General features: G+C 34.0%; 1 protein-coding gene and 1 pseudogene across 1 annotated transcript; both read right to left on the bottom strand.

Moving 5' to 3' along the window:
* Positions 1-318: 318 nt before the first annotated feature.
* Positions 319-17,041, bottom strand: LOC149008109 (protein NUCLEAR FUSION DEFECTIVE 4-like; annotated as a pseudogene).
* Positions 17,042-23,926: 6,885 nt separating this feature from the next.
* On the bottom strand, positions 23,927-26,363 carry LOC149008110 (protein NUCLEAR FUSION DEFECTIVE 4-like). Its single transcript, XM_089167472.1, has 2 exons — positions 25,017-26,363; positions 23,927-24,701 (listed from the first exon to the last, which is right to left on the bottom strand). Exons 1-2 carry the CDS (start codon positions 26,162-26,164, stop codon positions 24,281-24,283), a joined length of 1,569 nt encoding a protein of 522 aa, XP_089023598.1. The 5' UTR covers positions 26,165-26,363; the 3' UTR covers positions 23,927-24,280.
* Positions 26,364-27,159: the final 796 nt, after the last annotated feature.

Here is a 27,159-nt window from a genome sequence, read left to right on the forward strand (position 1 = left end):
TTACATTTACTACTATAGAAAACCAGAATTTCACCCATACTACAGAGCGTTAAAGATTTGAACCATAATTCAATAAATATTTTTAAGAATCATCAAAAATTCAAACTAAAAACACTCGAATCAGACTCAGGGGGCCGAGATTGAAATCTCTTTTTTGAAACCTGCCCCAACGGCCCAGGAAGGGGGGAGGGGAAAAACCCACAATAATTTTGTGATTGATTACATATTGAGGGGGGGAGGATCTTTTTATAGCCTCTCCCCATCCAACTTCTGCCATATCTTCCAATGTGGGATTTAAACCCACTTTCAACAGAAAGTTTAGATTTTTATTTTTTCTAACTACCTCTGCAAGTAAAATTTACGAGTTTGGAGATAGAGGATGAAAGCGAGAAAAGTCCCTAGAGAGCAATTAAAACCCCATATAATGGGATTTTGCTTGGGAGCAGTGCCTACGTGGCTTTGCTCCAAGCAGCGAATGGCTTGATTGCAGTATTGCTAAAACCCTTGAATCTTGACTGTTGTATTCTCTCACATGTAAAATTTGTCCACTTAAGTGAATCTGGGCAGTTTTTCAACCCAACCCAAACAATAAAGTGAACCAGCGAACCGACCGAATCGATTGGAACTATGTTTCAAAACTCAAATTTCTTAACTTTCATCTTCCTTCTTCAACTTTAGGGGGAAGAAACGACTGCAACCCAAAGGTCTCGCCATTGAAGTAAGGCTCTTCACCAAGCTCCCCTTCCAACAGTTTCAAGCAGTCTATGAAATCCTTTTTTGCTCTTTCTTGCTCTTCTCCATTGGTCTTTCATACTGTTGCTCCCACTCCGAAAGCCTGCAATTTTAAAGCCTAGTTGCAGAAATCTGCTAATCAATATGATAATTTGATGTTGATTCATCTAAGTCGATCTCATGTTCAGAAAAACTGAGGACATCTGAAAAAATAAAATCTTGTCATAAATGAAAAGCTAGAAGTCTAGAACCCAAAATTGAGCAGAGAACTCAACTTTTTGTCGACTGAATCAGCCCAAAACCTGGCTTGAGCACGGTGGTAAGGATCAGAAGGCAACTAAGGAGAGTCATCTTTCCAGGTTTCATTGATGTATTGAACGATATTAAGTGATTCACAAACTGATTTCCCCCATCATGGATCAAAACAGAGATCTTATGAAAAGGGTTCATCTAGAGAAGCAAGGGGCTCGTTGCCCAAGAATTTCTTCCTTGTACTCATGTGAATTAACAAATCTTGTAGAGCTTGAAGGTGTGAATTAACAATAAAAGAAAAGAGAATTAAGAGGTTCATAACGTCACTTGTTTTCTTGAAATGTGAGAAAGAAGTTCCAATTTGTTGATTTTTTTTATACAAGCAAATCATGTACACAACTTGAAACTACTGATGGATCTACCAACTAGGTAGTGATCTTTCCACGTTATGATTATTATTGATGTAAACAGCATAGATTTGAACAACAGTGTTAAGATGGGTTTCAATCCTAAGGTTCAATTTCTCTCTTCTCAACAATTTCTTCTTCTCCCTCTACTCTATGTGTTTCCCCCATTTCCCTCAGCTTTCATGGTTAACTTGATAACAGATTCCCCCAAATTACTTTCAAGATCAAAGGACTCCAAGCAGTGGCGGACCCAGGATGCAATAGTGGGGGGGGGGGGGGGGCGAAGAATGAAAGCCATATAACCTTTCCATTTGGGGTCCCACCTCTAAATTATTTTATTAAATTAAAGAATAGACCCACATATATTTTGTGGGGCCCACACATATTTGAAAAAAATGATAAATTATTGATAATGATATTTTTTTTTCCCACAAAATATAGGAAAATTAAAGCAACAATTTAAAAAAAATATACACATGACTTCAACCCTAAAAGGTTAGATGCAAACCAAAATTTTCTTTGGTAGGAAATGTAAACCAAATTTTTTTTTAGGTAAGAGATGCAAATTGGTAGTTAGTTACCTACTAACTACAGATAAAATCAAATTAAAAAGAATAACAAAAAAAGAAAATAGAAAAAGAAAAACAATAAATAAATTGAGAAAGAGAAAGAGACCTAATTGTGGAGTATATTTTTTTCCAAATTTTCTTAAGCCACGCTTATAGAAAGGGAAGAGAATAAATAGGAAAAAAAGAGGAGAGAGGAGAATAAATAAGGATTGAAGAGTTAGTTTTTAATTAGAAATAACATTTTGATTTTTGAATACCTAATAAGATTTTTTTTAAAAAATTCCCATTAACCATGTTTATAGAAACAGAAGAGAATAAATAGAAAGAAAAGATGAGAGAGAAGAGAAGGGAGAATAAATAGGGATTGATGAATTAGTTTTTTTTATCAGGAATGACATTTATGCCCATCATTTTACCTTTAAAAGCTGTTCACAATATTGGGAGGGGGGCCAAATAGTGACATTTCACATGTGGGAAGAGAAAAAAATCGAAAAAATTAAAGGAATTAAGGGAATATGCATAAATTTTTTAAAAATCCTGGGGGGGCCATGGCCCCCTCCGGCCCCTTCATAGGTCCGCCCCTGACTCCAAGAGCCGACAACAAATACATAAACCAAATAATAATTGATATGTGGTTACAGTCAAAAAAAGATAGAAGGTCCCTTTCGCTCTCACTCTTCCTTAGTTGTTCTCATGTTCAGACAAATATAATATAATGAAAATCAAAGAGAATATAAGCTCAGAGTCGATGTGAGAGCTCCATGTTGTTTCCAGTTAGCAAATTTCTGCAACTGGGCTTTAAAATTGCAGGCTTTCGGAGTGGGAGCAACAGTATGAAAGACCAATGGAGAAGAGCAAGAAAGAGCAAAGAAGGATTTCATAGACTGCTTGAAACTGTTGGAAGGGGAGCTTGGTGAAGAGCCTTACTTCAATGGCGAGACCTTTGGGTTGCATTCATTTCTTCCGGCTAAAGTTGAAGGAGGAAGATGAAAGTTAAGAAATTTGAGTTTTGAAACATCGTTCCAATCGATTCGATCGGTTCGCTGTTTCACTTTATTGTTTGGGTTGGGTTGAAAACTGCCCAGATTCACTTAAGTGGACAAATTTTGCATGTGAGAGAATACAACGGTCAAGATTCAAGGGTTTTGGCAATACTACAATCAAGCCGTTCACTGCTTGGAGTAGTGCCACATGTGGCACTACTCCCAAGCAAAACCCCATATAATGAATGCGTTTTTTAAGCATCCAACACCCATACATCTACCATGTTCTTCACTTCTAGCTCTTTAGTAAAGAATGACTACTATTTTGCCAAACAATAGTGAATCTATTGGAATATTAGCACTAACAATATTATGATTCACACCAAATATCTCTATCGACCAAGGTAAAGGTCTTTGTTCTCCTCTCTTAATGTGTAGTAAAGTGTGAGAAAAGCAAGACCTCTACCTGATAAAAGATTCAAATTCGTGCGTAGAGTAAAAAGAAGTAATAGGCTTACTCGGAAAACAAATGGTGCAGCAGAGATGGAAGGAGACGTTCAAAAAACCCAAATGAAGATGACAAGGAAACCAAATAAAATGTACAAGATTGTCCACGAGATTCAGATATTTGACCTAAGTTGTTCAAATACACTAACCCAAGTGTTTCACCAAACATACAAACAAAAAAATATAACTAGAAATCCACCCTTTGAACCACTTCGTTAGGCAGTGTTGCTCTGATACCACTTGTTAGGGATAACGGATGCACAACTACGAATAAAGAAAAACCACAAACAAAATACACAATAGTTTGGGGTGTGGATTACAAACACAACTATCCATCCTTAATAAGTTTTTCTGAAATATAACATTGTAGGCAAAAGAAATATGTCAATATTCATGATGAGATTATTTTTTTTTTTTATTTTTTTATTTTTTTATTTGTAGAAATTCATGATGAGAAGTTGGGGTGTAGATTTGTTAGATATTAATTCTCTACATACTAGTTTTTATTATTTATAATATATTATCTCGCCTTAGTTTAAAAAGAAAAAGTCAATGCTTTTTGGGAACTAAAAATGACTTAGTTCGAAAAATAAAAATTACCTTAAAAATAATATAAAAAGTGAATTCATAGTCTAATATGATCAAAATGACTAAAGGTCAAAATCAAGACTTATAGTTATATCAATGGTAATACAAAGATTATGGTAAATATCCAGACATGCACTTAATCACCCAATATACATTTCAAGGATAATTCGAAAAAACTTTGCTCTGATTCCACTGTCGGTAATAAAAACTCACTGAATAAAACAATCAGCAAATAAAAGAAAAATTGCATAAAAGGAAGAAAAGAAAACACAAGAATTTACGTGAAAATCCACTTTCAACACACTAATCCAAGTGTTGCATCAACATATAAACAAAGAAATATAACAAAACATCTAACATTTGAATCCAATCTCCTCTCGGCTTTGATTATCTCAACATCTTCTTCAGGTTCATTCAACCCTTCTGCTTTTTTATTTCACCCTCTCCCTCAAGCTATTATGCCACCAAGATTTATTCTCCAAAACCTCTTTAATCCAAGTGATTAAAGGGATCACAAGTAAAACAACTAGGAGAACCCCACATGCCAAACACAAGACTCCTGCTTAAAAACCAGCAAACATGGTTCTCATGCAACAAAAAACAGCATAAATTTCAGTCACTATTATTATTACAAACATTATAAGAAAACCACTTCCTGTATGCTTTCCCTTCTCTTTGCTCATTTCAGTTTCTCTAACAAATGGTGCCATCAGTACAGAAATTCCTAGAGACATAACTAAATTAAGAAGAAGATAACCTTCTGCCTTCTTCATGGCTCTAGAAGAAAATACCAGTCAACAATATTAATAAAAATCTTCACAATTAAATTGGAATAGCTTGTCGATTGGCCTTGACCCTTATTGGCTCTGTTTTAGCCCTGATTGGCCATGTCCCTAGCCCTAATCCTGATTGGCCCTGTCCTTGGCCCTGATTAGCCTTGTACCTAGCTTTAATTGGTCCTATCCTTGGACCTAAAATATCAAATGTAAATTCATAAAAAATAAAAATACATAAAAGTATCACAAGTAAACTAAAAATAAAATTCATAGAAATATAAGATGATTCAAGCTCTTATAAAATGATAAATAGTCAATAAGTTGATAATGTTGTTTTAAACACAAATAAATTCACACTCCATAATTCTATATTGAGCTCTGAAAGTCTTCAATTGCTTTGGTGATGGAAATTGAAAACCTCTTCCATTACCTTGGTGATGAAAATTGAAAACCTCTCTCATTGATATCCTTATTCAACAAAAAAAATCCATATTCGAAACTTTGTTAACAAGTAAATCAATGATAATTTAGTAATGATATTCTTGTCCTAGTTAAAGAAAAATGATATTTTAATTACAAACGCAACTATCTGTCCTTAATAATTTTTTTTTGAAATATCACATTGGAGGCAAAAGAAATATGTCAATATTCATGATGAGAAGTTGGGGTGTAGACTTGTTAGATATTAATTCTTTACATACTAGTTTTTATTATTTATAATATATTATCTCCCCTTAGTCCAAAAAGAAAAAGTCAACGCTTTTAGAAACTAAAAATGACTTAGTTCGAAAAATAAAAATTACTTTAAAAATAATATTAAAAAGTGAACTTATAGTCTAATATGATCAAAATGACTGAAGGTCAAAATTGAGACTTATAGTTATATCAATGGTAATATGAAGATTACGGTAAAAATCTAGACATGCACTTAATCACCCAATATACATTTTCGAATATTTCGAAAAAATTTTGTTCTTGATACCACTGTCGGGTAATAAAAACCCACCAAATAGAGCAATCATAAAATAAAAGGAAAACGCAAGAATTTATGTGGAAAACCCTTAAAGGAAAAAAAAAACCACGAACAATAGAGAAAACTCTACTATAGAAAAATAATCATACACTAATGAATAATTTTGTGATTGATTAAATGTGGAGGAGGATGAATCCTTTTATAGCCTCTCCCCATCCAACTTTTCCCACATCTTCCGATGTAGGATTAAAACTCACTTTCAACACGCTTACCTAAATATTGCACCAACATATAAACAAAGAAATATAACTAGAAATCCACCCTTTGAACCATTAACTTGAATCCAATATCTTCTCTGGCTTTGATTATCTCAACATCTTCTTCAGGTTCATTCAACCCTTCTGCTTCTTTGATTTCAACCTTATCAAAAACTCGAAGATCATAAATTCTCCACTCCCTCATGCTATTACGCCACCAAGATTTACTCTCCAAAACCTCTTTAACTCAAGTGACTAAAGGGATCACAAGTGGAACAGCTACGAGAAACCCCATGCCAAGCACAATACTTCTACTAGAAAACCAGCAGACATGGTTCTCATGCTGCTAAAAACATCATAAATTCCAGTCACTATTGTTATTACAAACATTACAAGAAAACCTCTTCCTATATACTTTCCCTTCTCTTTGCTCATTTATGCTTCTCTCACAAATTGTGCCGTCAGCACAGAAACTCCTAGAGACACAACTGAATTAAGAAGAAAACAATTTTTTGCCCTCTTCATGGCTCTAGAAGAAAAGACTCAGTCAACAATATTAGTAAAAATCTTCTCAGTTAAACTGGAATAGCTTGTAGATTGGCCCTGACCCTGATTGGCCTTGTCCCTAGCCTTAATTTGTCCTATCTTTGGATCTAAAATATCAAATGTAAATTCATAAAAAATAAAAATACATAAAAGTATCACAAGTAAACTAAAAATAAAATTCATAGAAATATAAGATGATTCAAGTTCTTACAAAATGATAAAATAGTCAATAAGTTGATCGTGTTGTTTTAAACATAAATAAATTCACACTCCATAATTCTATATTGAGCTCTAAAAGTCTTCCATTGTTTTGATGATGGAAATTGAAAACCTCTCACATTACCTTGGTGATGGAAATTGAAAACCTCTCCCATTGATATCCGTATTCAACAAAAAGATTCATATTCAAAACCTTGTTAACAAGTAAATCAACAATAATTTAGTAATGATATTTTTTTCATAGTTAAAGAAAATGATATTTTAATTACAAACACAACTTTGTCTTTATTATGTTTGTCCGAAATATCAAATTGGAAGCAAAAGAAAGATGTCAATATTCATGATGAGAAGTTAGGGTGTAGATTTGTTAGATATTAATTCTCTATATACTAATTTTTATTATTTATAATATATTATCTCGCCTTAGTCCAAAAAGAAACAGTCAATGATTTAAATATTGGGTGAAAAACCCTTAAACAAAAAGAAAAAAAAACCACGGACAAGAGAGAAACCTTTACTATATAAAAAGATTTATACAAGAAAGAAGAATTTTGTGATTAATTACATGTGGAGGAGGAGGCATCCTTTTATAGCCTCTCTCAATCCCAACTTCTCCCTACACTAACCCAAGTGTTGCATCAAACATATAAACAAAGAAATATAACCAGAAATCCACCCTTTTAACTATTAACTTGAATCCAATTTCCTCTCTGGCTTTGATTATCTCAACATCATATCTTCTTTAGGTTCATTCAACCCTTCTGCTTCTTTGATTTTAACCTGATCAATCACTTGAAGATCATAAATTCTCCTCTTCCTCATGCTATTATGCTATTAATATTTACTCTCCAAAACTTCTTTAACCCAAGTGACTAAAGGGATCACAAGTGGAATAGCTAGGAGAACCCCCATGCCAAGCACAAGACTCCATGCTGGAAAACCAGCAGATATGGTTCTCATGCTGCCAAAAACAACATAAATTCCAATCACTATTGTTATTACAAACATTGCAAGAAAACCTCTTCCTGTATGCTTTCCCTTCTCTTTGCTCATCTCAGCTTCTCTAATAAGTGGTGCCGTCAACACAGAAACTCCTAGAAACACAACTAAATTAAGAAGAAGATAACATTCTGCCATCTTCATGGCTCTAGAAGAAAAGACCCAATCAACAATATTAGTAAAAATCTTCGCAGTTAAACTGAAATAGCTTGTAGATGGGCCTTGACCTTGATTGGCCTTGGTCTAGCCCTGAATGGCCATGTCCTTAGCCCTGACCCTAATTGGCCCATTCCTTGGCCTTGATTGGGCTTGTCCCAGCCTTAATTGGTCATATCCTTGGACCTAAAATATCAAATAAATTCATAAAAAATAAAATACATAAAAGTATAACAAGTAAACTAAAAATAAAATACATATAAATATAAGATAATTCAAGCTCTTACAAAATGATAAAAAAGTCAATAAGTTGATCTTCTTGTTTTAAACATAAATAAATTCACACTCCATTATTCTATATTGAGCTCTGAAAGTCTTCCCCTGCTTTGGTGATGGAAATTGAAAACCTCTCTCATTACCCTTGTGATGGAAATTGAAAAATTTTCAATTGATATCCTTATTCAACAAAAAAAATCATTTTCAAAACCTTGTTAACAAGTAAATCAACGGTAATTTAGTAATGATATTTTTTTCTTAGTTAAGAAAATGATATTTTAATTACAAACACAACTATCTGTCATTAATAAGTTTTTTGGAATATCACATTGGAAGCAAAAGAAGTCAACATTAATGATGAGAAGTTGGGGTGTAGATTTGTTAGGTATTAATTCTCTACGTACTAGTTTTTATTATTTATAATATATTATCTCGCCTTAGTTCAAAAAGAAAAAGTCAATGCTTTTTGGGAACTGAAAATGATTTAGTTCAAAAAATATAAATTACCTTAAAAATAATATAAAAAGTGAACTCATAGTCTAATATGAACAAAATGACTAAAGGTCAAAATCGAGACTTATAGTTATTTCAATGTTAATATAAAGATTACGGTAAAAATCTAGATATGCATTTAATCACCCAATATACATTTTCAGGATATTTCAGAAAAACTTTGCTTTGATGCAACCAATGCAAATTTGTTCTAGTGGTTGGAACCGAAACCTCTTAGTGAAGAGGTTGTAGGTTTGAATCTTGCTGAGGCATATTAATATCACCATCCCTGGCTTAATAAAGCCCCTTTGTATTAAAAAAAAAATTTAAAAAAATAAAAGAAAATGTGTATGTTGCCTAGATTAATCACAACCAAATAATTTTTTTTTTAAGTTGAAAGAAACTTTAACCCTTTAGTGAGAAACTTTAACCAAATATAATTGTTTTTCTATCTTTATAAAAGCTACTATGATTATTTTCAGAATAAAGTGAAAGTTTCTTTGGATTGTTAGTTTAATTTTCTATCCAAAATGGTTTTATGCTATGAACTTTATGCATGGCTTATTTTGAAACCAATTTATGAGGAAAACTAGAAAGGAAAATGTTAATAAGATAGGGAAAAAAGAGTACACGACAATAAAATTTCAGATGGGGCTACTTAAATTTGAGTGTCTTTTTGGCTAAATTTATTATTATTATTATTTTTTTTATGTGAGGTTCATCCGGGCCAGCTTGCGCACACCACGATTACATCCTCAAGGGAGCTTTTATATAATTAATGCCGCCGAATGGGTGCGAACCCAAGACCTCCCCTAGGGTGGTACTTCTCACCGACAGGAGAACTCAAAGTCACATCAGAATTCACAATAACAATCCAATAAGTTTTAAAACATTGACACGTTGCAAAGTCAAATGATCCTCAATAATAATAAAATGAATAATTAAGGATGTTTCCTTGTATTATAGTAAAATTAAATGGTGTTAAGTGGTTGTAAGTGTTATTTTACCAACAAAAAAAAGAAAAAAGTGTTATAAATAATATTTATTATGGATGTCCATTACCCCAAAGAGATTGTACTTCCAATTGAAGATCTCAATTACCTCATGATGCAATATTGGTGAAGATCACAACCATCTCATTACACAATATTGGCAGTCAATATTTCCATTATATGCACCTTCTATCTTGGGCGGCAATCTATCTTTCCATATCAAGAATATCTTATTGTGTGCAAGAATCATATATTGTATTTCCATATCAGAGTAGATGCTCCTTCTACTATAAATATGTAATGCACTCAACTGAATGAATTAGTTCTGATTGAACTCATCTTGTCTTTCTTCTTTGTATCTAATATATTTTCTCTTTATTTTATAACACGTTATCAGCACGATTCCGCTAGAGGAACGAATCCGCTCGAAGTATTGCGTTTTGAAAAGAAAGACAGCAGACAATGTATCCTTATGTTTTCTATTTCAAAGTGAAAATAATGATCGACCTCCTCGCACGTTTTGTAAACAATGGAGTTTACCTTGTCCATCTTGAAATGTAAGTGCATCATGATAAAAGGTATGTGTTTTATTGAATATAAGAATCAATCAAATAATAAGATATTATGTTGCTTTAATGATTGTGGTTTTATTTATTGTATATAATGGCTGCTAGCTTTGCATCACAAATATTATTAAATGCATCCAAGTTCCAAGATTTGAAACGTAAATGAATACAGTTCTCGAGATGCACATGAAGTTGAAAGATTTGAAACTCGTAAATGAATACAGATTCAGATGCACATGAAGTTGCAAGATTTGAAACGTAAATAAATACAGTCATTCGAGATGCACATGAAGTTGCAAGATTTGGAAACGTAAATAAATACGAGTTCGTAGTATTTGAAATTAATTCTCTTTTGAAATTATAAGGAGAAAATATTATTCATGAAAATATCCCAAAGAAATTTTCAAGTTTCAGATTTGTTGTTACAATAGTAATATTGTAAAAGGAGTTTTAAGAAATACTCTGAATGGTATCATGCCTATTTGTGGCTGAGTAAACTAATGGACTATTAATGAAAAGTCATGAAGCTCATCTTATTAGTTTTGCTCCATTCCCTGAAGTGAATGCAGCAATTCATAATATGCCTGAAAGAAGGCAAAATTAAAATTATGATCATGACTGTAGAAGAGGATGAGGCAAAAGGCGGAATAATTACCGTCATTATTATGGAAGTAAATAAGAGAATAATAAGGATTCTCAATATAACAATTCAAGAAGTGAAGATAATATTTTTTACCGATGTGGTATGAAAGCTATTAGACACGTATCTATCATACTCCACAATATTTAATTAAGCTTTGTCAAGCCTTAATTAAAGAAATAAAAATAATGTAGAGATAAATTAGATTTTCCAAAATCATGATACTTGAGCAATTTTTGCCTATAAAATGAATGATTTTGATGGCCTCACATATATTACATATCTAGATGCTGCAAACTTCTTTGAAGATAATAGTTGAAGATTTGATTATGTAATTCTTTTCTCTTTAAATCTCATCTCATATGTTAGTTTATCTTAAATTTAATCTTTTTCTTCTATAAATTTTTTTTATTGACTTTCTATATATCTTTTAATATATTTTGTTTCATTTTGATGAAGAATGTGAATATTCTCTTATATGCTGTGACACATATTATACTGAGAGAAAAATATACATATTTCTCTTATTTGATGATACGGAAGCCAATGTTCATATAAAATCGGTAGTACAACATTGATTGGAAGCTCCGGAAGAGCTAATCTATTATTATCTGGGAGATAAAATTGGTTATAAATAATTCATTATTTTGTAGTAAGTCTCAAAGAAACTTATTAAGTTTCAAAGCTATTTGCCAAAATTATTATCAGATTGAGACTACAAATAATGGTATAAGTAAATATCTATACAAAGTTATTAGATATTTCTCCCAATTTGTACTACACGAATATCGCATGGTTGAAACACATGCTTGGGTAAATCAAATGAACATTGATTCCAATAATTTTATTATTTGGCATGACCGGTTGGACCATACCGGATCAAGTATGATGCGAAAAATTATTGAAAATTCAATTGTCATCCATTGAAGAAGCAGAAGATTCTTCAATTAAGTGAATTTTCTTGTATTGTTTGTTCTCAAGAAATATTTATTATTAAATATTCACCAGCTAAAGTTGAGATTGAACATTCTACGTTTTTGAAACGTATAGAGGGTGAAATGTATGGGCCCATTCACCCATCATGTGGACCATTCAAATAATATATGATTTTAATAGATGCATCTATAAAGTGGTCACATGTATGTTCATTATGAACTCGCAATTTGGTGTTTGCGAGATTGTTTGCTCAAATAATGAGATTAAGAGCATAATTTATGAATTATAAGATAAAGACAGTTTGTCTTGATAATGCTTTGTGAATTTACATCTCAGGCTTTAGATTATTGTATAACAACTGAGATCACAGTTGAATAGCCTGTTACTCATGTTTATATCCAAAATGGTTTGGTAAATTATTTATTAATTGTCTCCAATTAACTGCTAAACCATTGTTTATGAGAACAAAGCATCATTTGTACGCATCGTGCCAAAAGGTTGTCATAAATTCTCCCTATTACAATTGGCTTATGGTCGAAGCCAAATATTTCTCATCTTAAAATTTTTGGATGTGCGGCTTACATTCCAATTGCTCCACCACAAATGACAAAGATGAGTCCCAAAATAAAGTTGGGAATATATGTTGGATATAAATCTCTTTATATAATTCAATATATTGCTAAGGATAGGAGATTTATTTAATGCAATACTTGCTGAGTATTATTTTGATGAATTAGTTTTTCCAACATGAGGGGGAGAGAATAAACGTTGGAAAAAGAGATTGATTGTATGCATTATCATTATCTCATTAGATCCTCGCATCGAGCACCGTGAACTTGAAGTTCAAAGGATAATGCAATAAATATTATAAATCAACTCCGATTTGTTGACCTCGCTAAGAGTTACTAAATCTCATATTCCACTCTAAATGCTCCAATTAGAATTGATGTCCCAACAGACAATCTATCGGTGCAAATGAAATTAAACCACGTTTAAACGTGGAAGATCAATCGGTTCCAAGGATAAAATGCTAGAAAAGGAAAGGAGCAAATGATCAAGATGGTCATAATATGGAGACAATTGATTATAAAGATCCCGAAGACATAACTTTCTATAAAACCCCGAAGAGGTTCGGATCCAAAATAATGAAGAGATCTCGATTAGTTATGTCATTGCAGAAAAGGATGGAACCGAAAATATAAAGTTGTCACAACAATTTTTGCATATAATGTTTTTGTTGAAATAATGCAACAAGACGAGGATCTTGAATATAAATTTGTTGATGAATATAAATCAGAAATGATTGGCCAAAATGTAGAGCGCAATTCAAGTAGAATTGAATTCGCTTGAAAAATAAAGTTTTTGGACCTGTAATCCAATATCCAAGGTATAAAGCCGTGGGGGTACAATTGAGTTTTCCGAAAATGAAATGAGAAAATGAATGAAATCGTGATATATAAAGCATGAATTATGGACAAGAATTTTTGCAGTGCCGCATTGATTACATGGAAACATGTTCTCTTGTGGTGGATGCAATCACCTTCAGATATCTTATTAATCCGGCAAGATATGAAAATTTTGACATGCGTCTAATGGATATTATTACAGCCTATGGCTCACTCGAGTGTGAAATATATATGAAAATCCCGAAGGATTCAAAATGACTCAAGCATATAAAAATTCCTAGGAAGTTTGTTCAATAAGGCTTCAAAGATTATCAAGGCATATTGGTAATCTCATTGGTGGATATTTATTAAATGAAAGCATAAAAATGATCCAATTTATTATTGTGCCTTTATTAAGGATATGGATCTAATTTTAGTTAGTATATATAATGATGATTTAAATATCATTGAAACTCCGAAGAGTTTCCAAAAGCGTAGATTTTTGAAGAAAGTTGAAATGAAAATCTTGAAAAGACAATGTTTTGTCTTGACTTGTAAATTGAGCATTTGCGAATGAATATTCGTTCATCAATCAACTTATATAGATAATATTTTGAAGAGATTTTATCTAAATAAAATACATCCATTGAGTACCCCAATGGTTGTGAGATCGCTCAATATAAAGAAAGATTTATTTCACCCCAAGAAAACGTGGAGAATTTCTTGGTCCTGTACCATATCTTAGTACATTGGGGCATTAATGTATCTTGCGATAATACACAATCGGATGTGCATTTTCTATAAGTGTATTAACAAGATTTATTTATTCTCCAATACGAAGACACCGAAATGTTATAAAACATATATTTCAGTATATTCAGAAATTATTGACATGATATTATTTTATGAATGTGGATATCAACTTACTAGTTTTGCGGATGCGGATATTTATCGATCTACATAAAACTAGATCTCAAACATGCTATTTATTTTCAAGTGATGTTAGTTATTTTATATTTGGTTAAGATCAATGATACAAAACATTCATGAAGCATGCATGTTCTACTAGAAGAGGAATTTCAACAATATTATATGAAGATTATGCCATGCAAAGCTCAATTGAAGGGATGATACATCAAAGAAGATAGACGAGCATATTTCACCAAATTCTTCTTCACTCTTGATCTTCAATGATGGTGAAATATATGTTCATTGAATTCGTTCAAGTGATAACTTGCGTTTATTTATTGAGTGTTGCCTACTTCGGTGTTGAGAGTTGTATATGATAATGGATGTACGTATTCAAAGATACTCAATGATGTTATCATCGGGGGAGTTCTCGCACTCTTTTCCCTTAACCAAGGTTTTGTCCCACTGGTTTTCCCGGTAGGTTTTAATGAGGCCTCCATCGTATTATTTAGATATGTATACTCTTTTCCTTCACTAAGATTTTTTCCCACGGTTTTTCTTGTAAGGTTTTAACGAGGTACATTATCTATTGATGGACATCCAAGGGGAGTGTTATAAATAATATTTATTATGGATGTCCATTACCCCAAAGAGATTGTACTTCCAATTGAAGATCTCATTACCTCTGTGCATATTGGTGAAGATCACAACCATCTCATTACACAATATTGGCTCAATATTTCCATTATATGCACCTTCTATCTTGGGCCTCTATCTTTCCATATCAAGAATATCTTATTGTGTGCGAATCTATTTGTATTTCCATTCGGTAGTGCTCCTTCTACTATAAATATGTTGCCTCTCGATGATTGTTCGTTGAACTCATCTTGTCTTTCTTCTTTGTATCTTATTTTTCTCTTTATTTTATAACAAAAAGGTGGTTGTAGGTGTTAGATTTTTTTAAATTCAAACTGTTAATGTAAAAAGTCTAGTCTACCGTTCATTAAAATGAGATATATGTAAAATTGGTCATCCGATAGATACTACTGGATAGATAGATACCGTGGTTTCTTCCATGTAGTTCATACATTGTCCAATCAAAGTAAAAACAAATTATTACAATGAGAGTGTTACTTCAATGCGCCCTCCAAATTTAGCTTAGGAAATAAGGCTCGCCTTTAGCAAGAAACACCTAATATACCTCTCACAACACCTTCACGTATAGTGATCGAACGGTATGGCTGGTAGTGCATCTTTTTTTATATATACAGAGGTACAACGCTAAGAGTTGTAATTTCCCTATGAGTGGACCGCATGTCTTCACACTAGGCTCATCACTACATCAACGTATTTGTCTTCATTGTTGAGCCATGGAAGAGCTATTAGCTTTGATGCTGCCAACTTCAATTTGGAAGAAAATTGCGACAAGTAGGTTTTTTTATCTATCATATACCAAAGGTTACTTTGGGTTTTTTAAAAATAAACAGGAAACACGTCATCAATTAATAAACGATTGGTTATTGGGGCAAGAAGAGAATAGAAAAGTAGGTGATAAATAATTGTTGCTCCCTGCATTAATATGGCTACATTATACCTTTCAATAAGGGAGAGGGTTTGTCGGAAACAATCTGCATACCTACACCAAACCACCAAAACATAAGAGAATAGAAACTAAAATCGCATAAACTTGTCCGAGAGGAAATACTAGAAAATAGTAGTTCTAGATTATATTCCTCTCACACCCTTACCCCTCATGTAAGATGAGAACTGAACACCTCTAATTATTGACAAAAGATCGTAGATTAGAGATATATCTCCCTCTTAAATATGTAATAAAAAAAAGTAATGTATCACAACTTAATGTATTGTACCACTTCGAAGAATAGCCTATTAATTTAATGCGTGAAGTAATGAACCAACCCTACTAGTCCAGGTTTTATGAGTAAGTTAAGAACCACATGAGAGAGAAACTAGACAAAAATTTAAGAACAACATTGTCTGGCTATCAAAGAGGTAAAAAAAGTAATGTATCACAACTTAATGTATTCTGGCTGGAGAGGCGAGAGCTTTGAGGGCTGCGTGTGTGTGGGCGTTCGAGGAAGGCTGGAAAAACATCCTGTTTGAAAGTGATTCTAAATCTTTAGTCCATTTCTTTGAGGCCCTTTCGCCGTGTCTTGTGTCTTTGTGGGTGGGAGCCCTCGCGACCGGTTGGCGGCGTTGTTTGTGGGCGTTGTGCCGTGTCGCTGGGGGCGGTCCTGGTTGGCGTGCCTCGCTCCGGCTCGCGGGGTGTGGCTTTTCTGCTGCCTCTTGTCGTTTAAAAAAAGAGGTATCATAAGTAAGAGGGATTTCATTTGTAAGATAACAGGTGGCAACTGAAGAAGCGTACGACACGCAACTATCCAGCATTTGTTTTCCCTTATCATACTGAACTAAGGTTCGTTCCATTGAAGAAGGTTAAAAAAAATGTTTGGAAGCTAGTTCAATCAGTGAATCTAAGAAATAACTGTATGGTGGGATGGGCTAGCTAGCTCAATAATTCGAAGCTGAAGAGTCGGTGCAGCAGCAGCATTATGCAAAAGGAATGATAAGGATTAAAGACCCCATTCACATTGAATTGGCCTGTCTGTCCGGTACTGGCTATATGTGCTTTGCATGACTTAAGCCATTACGTACGTCAAAGGTAGAGCTAGATAGCTAGTTGCAATAAAGAAGAGAGACAGGGAGTGATGAAAAGTGTTTTAAGTACTACTGTAAGTGGGAGATCATGCACCGACTATTATTGACTCTTGGCTCTTCATGCTGAAATTAACTAGCAGATCTTTTTTACAGTGCAAGCAAGCATGAACACATGGACGGCCATGGACGGCCATGACTGTGCCATCGCCTTCTCAAGAACTAAGAATTAAAGCTGCTTATCTGCCACAGAAAGGCAAAGGCAAGCAACACTGGTTACTATCTCACCGCCCCATGCAATGCCCAATGCTAGACGCTGGTGAATTGTGTGGTCTGTGGTGGAGAGTATAACTGTTGAACCACTGGTGGGCCTGGTTGCAATTATGGTTCTTCATAAGTGAGCCTCACAGTGGGGCCCAACTTATGCTAGGGAAGGGGGAATTTGTAAGCCAAGCCCAAAATCGGTCAGGGTCTGTTTGGTTAACGAATCTAGGGATTTGAAATGAAATGGTATTTTAAACCTATGGATTCATGGTTCAAAAAATTAATTGTTTGGTTAGCGTCAAATCTATTGAAGTTCATTATGCCTGAATCCAAAAATTTCATCAATTTTATACTTAAGATGGAATCCAAGAATTTCACCCAATACCCAAGAATGGCTTAATTTACGTTTTTAGGCAGAAAAATGAAATCCCTGGATTTCATGAATTCAGAAATGTTTTACAACCATGTAGGTATAATCCAAGGATTTCAAATCCCTGGAATCAGATAACCAAACAGGCCCTAAAAGACTTAATGGGAGGCCCAGGCCTAGATTTGGGGTTAAATATCAGGATGGGCCTAGGCCTACTAGTTACTTTTAAGCTCTCAGATTTTGATCATCGTTAAGAGAGAACTCGTTTTAATGGGCCTGATTAAATTATTTTTCTACCTTTGGTAAGTAATATTAGATAAAAAGGTCTATCTCTAATTGGAGTCAGCACCAGAACTGATAGTTTATGCATCCATGACTCAGCAAAAAGGGCAAAGCAATAATTTTACAAATATCTTATTTAATGAAGGATAAATTGGACTTTTTCCATTACCACTTGAAGTTAAACAAGGGTAAAATGGTCTTTGTACATCAACACCTAACAGAGTAACAATGAAGGGAAAACATCATCTCTGCTGTGCACAGTGTACATAGATAATTAGATACCAAACAATAGGCTGAAAAAACAAAAAAATTACAAGCCTATCTTAAACTTTTTAAATTTGAAATCATGCTTTAAATCTCAGCCTACTGTTTGGCATCTACGAGTGCACTACTGTGCACAGCAGAGAGCTGTAAGCAGCCGAGGATTTTTTTCCATCAAGGTTATTCCATGGTTTGACCCGGAAAAAAAAGAGTATTCCATAGTGCAATGCTATACTAGATGTTACGTATCTATATTGGATAGAATCAATAAGATATATATCGATATGTCTCTCAATTGAATTACATTAAATACATTAGCCAGTATGATACAATATTAGATATGAGACGATACACCTCTTGAAATCATCTGACCAATATGATGTTCCATACCAATACTGTAAACCTTACTAGCAGTCACTAACACCGTTTGAAGTGAAGGAACAATAATAATTTTTTAAAATAATAGTTAAAAATCGAATATACAATTTTATAAAATAATTGAATCCGATATATACTATAATAGAAGAGGACATCAATAACTATGACCTAACTTTGTCAAATACCATGACTTGGTGAATTAAGTTTTTCAATCTGCAAATGGAAGAGTCCAATATTTTGACTTTTTTTCTTAGTCTTCAGGGCAAGTTTCTTGTAGTGGTACTGATGGTTTGACACTCATTACGTTTGGATTTCAAAAGCATGAGACCCACCAACCCACTTGACTGATTCAATTTTTGACTTACAAGCCCATGCCCAATTTCATAGGAAATGCAGGAAATATAAGCATTTCCTTTGGAACCATCCGAAGACTTGAACATTTACCCACTTTAATTCATTCCCGAGTCAGCCCAGAAAAAGGAAAAATAAAAAAAAAAGGGAAATTATTTGATTAGCTAGTTTTAAGTTTTCATTTACAAAAGTAACCACTCAAAGTTTCACTTTATAACAAAACTAGCTAAAACTGAGGAATTGGATTTACAAAACTAGCCAAAATAGTGATTTTTCATCCATTTGAACATTTTTACCCCTAAAATTAATCATACCAATATAAGGGTAAAAATGTTCAAAGGGAATGAAAAATTAGTGATTTTTTTCTTTTAAACAAAATAGTGATTTTCCCTTTTTAATGTGGTTGATTTTAGAGGTTAAAAATGTCAAAGGAATGAAAAATTACTATTTTGACTAGTTTTCTAAACCCAAACTTAGTTTTAGCCAATTTTGTTAAATGAAACATTGAGTTGTTATTTTTGTAAACGAAAACCTAAAAGTGACTAATCATGTAATTTTCCCAAAAAAAAAATTCATAAAAACACAATTTCATTAGTATTCTAGAAAGCAGTTATAAATAGTGCAATTAGATAGTTCATTCCTACTAGTGGTAATGTTAGTCTTGTTAAAAGTCTGGTTAACTATACGAAATAGTAGATGTTGAGCATATATGCGGGATTAAAGAGGACTCGGAGTAGATCTAAAGGCCACGTTACACCTTTTAGTTTAGGTAGAAATTAGATTGCATATTTTCATTGCACCATACTTTGTCCAATTGAATTTCCTGTACGGTTGGGTGGTTGAGCCCTTCTTGGATCGCTTTGAGCACAACTTCCAGCTCATTTCCATGTTCAATAATTCCTACTTTAAAAAACAACTACAATCTTTGATTGCTAATAATCCCCACGCTCCATGGAGCCCTATTAGAAATATGTTAAATACCCATGCACATAATAGTATTTGTGAGTTGAATTATATACCACAATGCAACAAATGGCATAGACATGCATTTTTATTATGACCATTTTTAGCATTTGTATGTAAATCATTGTTCGATGCCGATGTTGGATTTATTGTGCAATCAGGAATCCATTTGGAAATATTGGTCAATAGTTTGTAGGGATTAGGTTTTTGTTTAAAGATGGTCACCACATTCCTTTCTATCCATAAGAAAAAGCAAGTGATTATAAAAACAGAAAAAAGCCAACGGGCTGCATCCTTGCTAAGATGGTGTCTCCCACCAAAGAAATAGAGGCATAAGTTCAGGATTGATTGTTGGGATAAGTGTTCAGCCCGCAATCCTAATGGTCTCGCGGTCCATATCCTCTTGATCCATTCACATGAGATGAAAACATGTCAGATAGTCTCTATCTTATTTCTACACAATTGACATTTAATATGTGCCTCTGTCCATCTGGCAAGCGTAAACTTAATTAGAAATTCATGCAAAAGATGCCAAAAGAAGAATTTAAACTTTGGATGTAATGATAGTTCCCAGAAGAATTTCCACGTAGGAGTAAAAGTATTGACAGGGGAAAATAACATATTTTTCATCAGAGTGCGCCCCGCCAACTTGGCGAGAACACACCATTAGAAGAAATAGTTGAAACCCACTTATTAGAGGAAGAATTGAGAGATATAGAGGAAAACAGAGTGTTTCGCATATTTAAGTTTAAGAAATACTCCCTATTTAGTGTATCAAAATGAGACATTTCTTTAACTGTAGATTCTACTCTCCACAAAACGTTGTTGGGATATTCGCAAACAATGTTTTTGGCCCCCAGTAACCAAGGGTCAAACTAGAAAAAGGTGTCTACCCCATTCCCTACTTGTCTACACACCATCCCTTGCAAATTGGGAATGATACTACAGATGGTCCGCCAAGGCTAGGACCCACCTTTGTTCCTAACCTTTGGATTGAAAATATGGGGTTTAGGGAAGTATTTTGCTTTAACAACCGAAGCCTAGAGAGAATGTGGTTCAGACAAAAGCTTCCAACCTTGCTTAAGAAGAAGCACTATTGATATTTTTCAGTCTTTTAAATCCCAATCCTCCCAAGTTTTTAGGTGGACAACATTTATCCCACAAGATGAAGGTGAGGTGCTTTGTTTTCAACGGATTTCCAAGCCAAAACCTTTGGCATAGAGAGTGAGTTTGGTGACAAATTTGTTTAGGAAAGGTGAAAACATTGCATATGGTACAGAAAGAGGGGTTGCAAAACAAATTTGATTAACATTGCCCTCCCAACAAATGAGAGAGAGGAATCTTTCCAATAAGCAAACCGACGAGAGATTTTTTGCAGGATAAAAATTTCGCTTTCCATCCAAGATCAAATTGGCTCCTAGATAGACTATATCTTTTTTCATTTCTGAGATTTCCAAAATCGACAAGATTTAGGATTTTTGGGTCATTTGGCACATTATGACTAAAGAATGCACCACTTTTTTCAAAATTTACCGTTTGTCCAGTAAGGTCAGAAAATAGATCAAGAACAACTTTGATTGAAAGAACATCATCCTTGTCTGCCTTAGAGAAGAGAAAAGTATCAACGACGAAAAAAAGGTGGGATATCTTAGGAGCCTAATCGGCAATTTTTATCCCTTTGAACAAATTAAGCCTTCTATATTCATTGGGAAGCCTGTTAGAGGATCTCCATTATAAGAAGAAAGAGGTAAGGACTTAGGGTACACCTTTGACAAAAACCACGGCTTCCATTGAACCACCCATAGGGGCAACCATTGAGTTCAGTTGAGAATGAAGCAAAGCTAACAAGTTTGTGAACCAGATTGCACTAGGACTGGTCAAATCCTAAGAAAGACAAAAGATTAGATAAAACCTGACAATCTACCCTATCATAGGTTTTTGACATATCAAGCTTAAGAGCCACAAAACCACAGTTACCTCTAGCGCAATTCATAAAGTGAAAGATTTCGTGAGCCAAAATATTGTTCTCTTTTATTTGTCTTTGGGGAACAAAAGCCCCTTGTAGAGGGGAAATAAAACTAGAGAGAAAATGTTTCAATCTCAAGGCTAGGGTTTTGGCCGAAATTTTGTAGGTGACATTGCATAGGCTGATAGGAAGAAAGTTGGTCACCACTTTTGGGTTATCTTTCTTTTGGATGAAACACACCAAGGTGTGATTTGACCCCAAGGCAAAACAAGATCTTCAAAGAAAGATTTTGAAAAATTAAACACATCATGTTGTATAAGATCCCAGTTATTTTGAAAAAGAAAGCATTGAACCCATCAAGCACCGGGGCTTTAAACGGGCCAAAGTAGAAAACAACATTTTTTAATTCCTCAAGAGAGGGAGATATGTTTTTCATCCACACATATTTTGTGGAATGCACTTCTAAATATGATAAAATAATTTAGAGATAGAATCCCCTATAGGTCTCATATCAACCTCATACGATATATGTGATTAAAAAGTGTTAGAGGAGTGCTTCTCCGACAATGAGGTGATTGGGACTCTCTCCAAGCCAAGGCCCTAAAATCCATGTAAGAAGATTGCCTTTATTGAATCCATTCATGTTTTATGATAATGATAGATTTTTAAAAGGAAATTATGATAATGATAGATCTTAAAAAGGAAATTAATGTAGCTAATTAAAATCTAAAACTTTTAGAAGAAAAGGAACAAGTTAATCATGATCAAGAACGTACCTAAGATGGGTATTATGTATTTTTGATAGAAATGGCACATTTAACATATTTCTTTGTTTTGTGTGGAGAAAGCTTTCTCTTCATGAAATATCCTTATCATTACCATTCCTTGAAGCTACGGAAATCTAGAGTAGTGAAAGCAAAAACGTGAGGGTTTTGAGTCATTCCTAATAATTGATGTGAGAGACAAAATCAATACAAAAATTCTTTTGCCAAACTTCACAAGCTATAACTCAAATTTGATCAACAAATCCAGGTGTCGGCCAAAGGTAGACTCACCTAAGGCTCAAGAGCCTCAAGATTGACATTAATGGAAAAGACTTCAAGGGTACCATAGTCTGAGTTGGGTTCTTATACCCTTGAGATTTGTGGATAGCACTGGTCTTACGTTTCTTCACCATACATTTAGGAGAAAGTTCATTTTGTAGTGTTCAAAGGTGGGTCCCCTCTCAAATGCATGGTATAGCTAGAAATATGAGGTTAGTGTTAGGTGTTAAGAATCCAAAATCCCCTAATCAAATCCAGCAGTTAGCCCAACCTATCTCCTGCATATCTGCTTATACAGATGTTCCTTCTTAAGTTGTCAAGCATTCGAATCTTTTACTTGTCAAGATAGAGGCATGTGCTCTCCTCACACCTAACTGCTACAAATTAGGAAGGGATCTAACCTCAACACTTAAAAAAAAATGAATCGAAGTGTGACCCTAATAGACCTCATAATTTTATCAGGTCCATTTCTGCCAAAAAAAAATAGAACATTCATTTATGGCAAAAAAAATAGAATATCTATTTTCCTCTGGAGGAGTGACACATATCTATCAGTTACATCCAAAGGTTGAGGTAAGATTTAGAAGATAAAATTTTTTTTTTTTTTAATTTAATCTTAACCTTTGGATGTGACTAATGGACACATGTCCTTCATCCAGAGGTGAATGGATGGACATAGAAATAAACCCGACAAAATTCCAATAGTCCCCCCTCTCCCCTCTCCTAATATATAATGAAAAGGATATACCTCTACTTAGATGGATTGAAGATCCAAAAACTCAATGAAAAACCCTTGAGCCTAATGATTTCATGATTCGTCAGCATTACATGTTAGAAGTCCATGTCAATCACTATCACTACAAGTAGGCCATGATCATCAGAAAATTAAATTCTCAATTACTAAGTTTTTGAAACTAATTGAATTGGATCTGAACCATACTAAGGTTGAATTTTTTGACCTTACATGACAAATAAGTCATAAAAGATGCATGTCCAATATGAATTTTAGCACCACCTTTATGAGTTGGTCGTTATAACACTTCTAATTTTGAATCTTCTATGCTAATAATGAGCCAAGAACTCAAGTATGATTAACTCGTTGAAATAAATTGACAAAGAAGCCAAGTGAAGAGTGATAATATTATCCTACAAGTGTCATTGTTTTGTATATTTTTCAAATATAGATTATAACAAAAGCGTGATTCGGATAGATAATATCCATCTCAACATCAAACCAATTCTTGAAGCTTCGAGTAATTAAAGTATTGCATTAGATGAATTTTGTCTTGAGTTGGATTCTGTTTTCGGTATATCTCCTGTGTTAGAAAGATTTAATGATAATGATTCCATCCTTAACCAGAAGATACCCAAAAAAGAAGTGTTATTTTTCATCAACTTTGGTTACAGCAAGATTTTTGTTATTGCTCTATAATTTCAATAGTAAGTAAGCGTTCCCGCTCAGAAGAAGCTGTATATTTACAGTTTTACATCTGATAAAGAAGAACTGTAGATTTAACGGCGTGTGACAAAGCCATCGGTGTTGAAAGTTTAGATTTTTATTTCTTCTAGCTATCTCTGCAAGTAAAATTTACGAGTCCGGAGATAGAGGATGAAAGCGAGAAAAGTCCCTAGAGAGCAAGTAATACCCCATATAATGAATGTGTTTTTGAAGCATCCAACACCCATACATCTATCATGTTCTTCACTTCCAGCTCTTTGATAAAGAATGGCTGCCATGTTGCCAAACAATAGTGAACCTATTGGAATATTAGCAACAACAATATTATGATTTACACCAAAATTCTTCATCCCGAATAGTTCTGGTGTCATCGAGATTGAAACTGAAGAAATCGCGCCGGTGCATACTCCGATAATCGCCGTACTAATATATAGAGAGAGGTTGTTAGGGTTGAGAAGTAAGAAGAACGCTCCTGCCATGGGGACCATCAGTGTTACCATAGTTGCTGGTCTTGATAGCATTAACCTACTCCTGAAACCATTACAACATAAATGAAAGAAGTTAATTAAATCTGAGTTACCTTTCCTTCTCAAACAATAATGGAAATGAGGAAAGGGGAACTAAGAGTTGAGATTCTCTATCGGTCAAGGTAGAGGTCTCTGCTCTCTTCATACTTCTCCATGACACATTAGGAGAACAGCCACCTCTAAATTATAGCCAAAAAAACAAAGGTGGTCCTTTCAGTAGGCCCTCTCCTAATGTGTGGTAAAGTGTAAGAGAAGCAAAACCTCTATCTGATAGAAGATTCAGATTCGTGCATAGAGTAAAAAGAAGTAATAGACTTACTTGGAAAAGAAATGGTGTTGCAGAGATGGAAGGAGACGTCCAAAAAACCCAAATGAAGATGACAAGGAAACCAAAGAAGATGTACGAGAGTGTCCACGAGATTCAGCTATTTGACCTAAGTTGTTCAAATACACTAACCCAAGTGTTGCACCAAACATATAAACAAAGAAATATAACCAGAAATCCACCCTTTGAACCATTAACTTGAATCCAATCTCCTCTCTGGCTTTGATTATCTCAACATTTTCTTCAGGTTCATTCAACTCTTCTGCTTCTTTGATTTCAACCTGAACAATCACTGGAAGATCATAAATCCTCCTCTCCCTCATGCTATTATTCCACCAAGATTTACTATCCAAAACCTCTTTAACCCAAGTGACTAAAGGGATCACAAGTGGAATAGCTAGGAGAACCCCCATGCCAAGCGCAAGACTCCATGCTGGAAAACCAGTAGATATGGTTTTCATGCTGCCAAAAATTGCATAAATTCCTGTCACTATTGTTATTACAAACATTACAAGAAAACCTTTTCCAGTATGCTTTCCCTTCTCTTTGCTCATTTCAGCTTCTCTAACAAATGGTGCCGTCAGCACAGAAACTCCAAGAGGCACAACTGAATTAAGAAGAAGATAACCTTCTGCCCTCTTCATGGCTCTAGAAGAAAAGCCCCAGTCAACAATATTAGTAAAAATCTTCGCAGTTAAACTAGAATAGCTTGTAGATAACCCAACTGCAACTTGTCGATTGGATGGAAATTTTCGAATGGTTGAGATATAAGAAACTGTATTGATCCAACAAATACTGTTTCCAGCTAGAACACTGAGGAAGAAAAATTGCCAATATGATAGTGAAGAGATTTTATTGACCACAAACAGGAATTGCACACCATACCCAATCGTCCCAACAGTGGAACCAATTAAGAGAACTAACCAGAGAGGAAGACGAGCAGCAGCAACACCAGGAAACCATCCAAAAAACTTCCCAGCATCTGAAGCAAATGCAAGGTTGTTTAGCTGAACTTGAGAGATTGAGAGAAGCTGTTTCAGTTGGGATGAGTAAGCTGGGAAATCTGCATTTGTTCCACAGATTGATTGAAGCCAAATATTACTCGCCAAACACATCCACTGAATACTCTCTGAAGTAGACATAACTGATGATCACTTAACTGCTAAATTCTTGAACCAATTTCAAGCTTTTCAACTTCTGGGTTCTCTTCAATAATTCAAGAACTGAAGCGTGGATGAGAAAGAAAGAGCAAGAGTTATGGCAATTCATCAGCTGTGATTAATGGAGTTGTAAATTGTGGTTGTGAAGACACTACTGTGGTTTGATGTTATCTACCTCCTTGGCCATCCAACATTTAAAGACTCATGTGGTTGTCTACTCGAAATGAATGATATCCGTGTGTACATGGGTTGGGAATTAGGAAAATAAAGTATTCTGATAAATCAAAATTACAAGATTACCTGAAATTTGGTGTGGCTTTAACAAACTGGTGGCCCATATACTATATAATCTGGTAAAGCCAAACCTAATTTAATTTCAAAAGAAAAAAAAAATTATCTTTCGATATTTTCTGAGTGTGAGAGGAGTGGTGACGATATTGAAGGATTAAGTGATGTAATAGTGATGCCAGCTTCCCAAGATACTATTCTATCACGTCACCCTGACATAAAATTCCATGATTTAATCCAAGTAATTTGTATGAACAGAATGAAAAGGGTTAGGATTAAAACAAAACTGTTCAATAATCTAATTAACTTTTAAAAAACCCTAATCCTATATATGTACGCATGTTTAAATACTGTTTTGAACCAGAGAGAAAAATACTTGAATTCTTATATGTTTCAGAATTAAAAAAATAAAAACTTCTTCAAATGATTTTTTTTTATTTTTAATTGTATGCATGTATATTTGGTTTTCTAAAATTAAAATAAATAAATACCAAACTCAACCAAAAGTTGGGAGGAACATAAATCAGTTAATCACCATAGATAAAACCTCAAATTCATAATGGAGAGCTTGCAAGAACCCACTCATAAGGATTAAAAATATTGATATGATTGATGTAAGCTAATTAAAACTGATTAATATAAGTAAGAACGTTGCAGGCTGTCAGCATAGAAAATTTTGGTGTTGTAGA

This window comes from Hakea prostrata, chromosome 8, assembly GCF_041222555.1.
Source record: "Hakea prostrata isolate BN-2017 chromosome 8, UWA_Hpros_2, whole genome shotgun sequence".
Lineage (NCBI taxonomy): Eukaryota > Viridiplantae > Streptophyta > Magnoliopsida > Proteales > Proteaceae > Hakea > Hakea prostrata.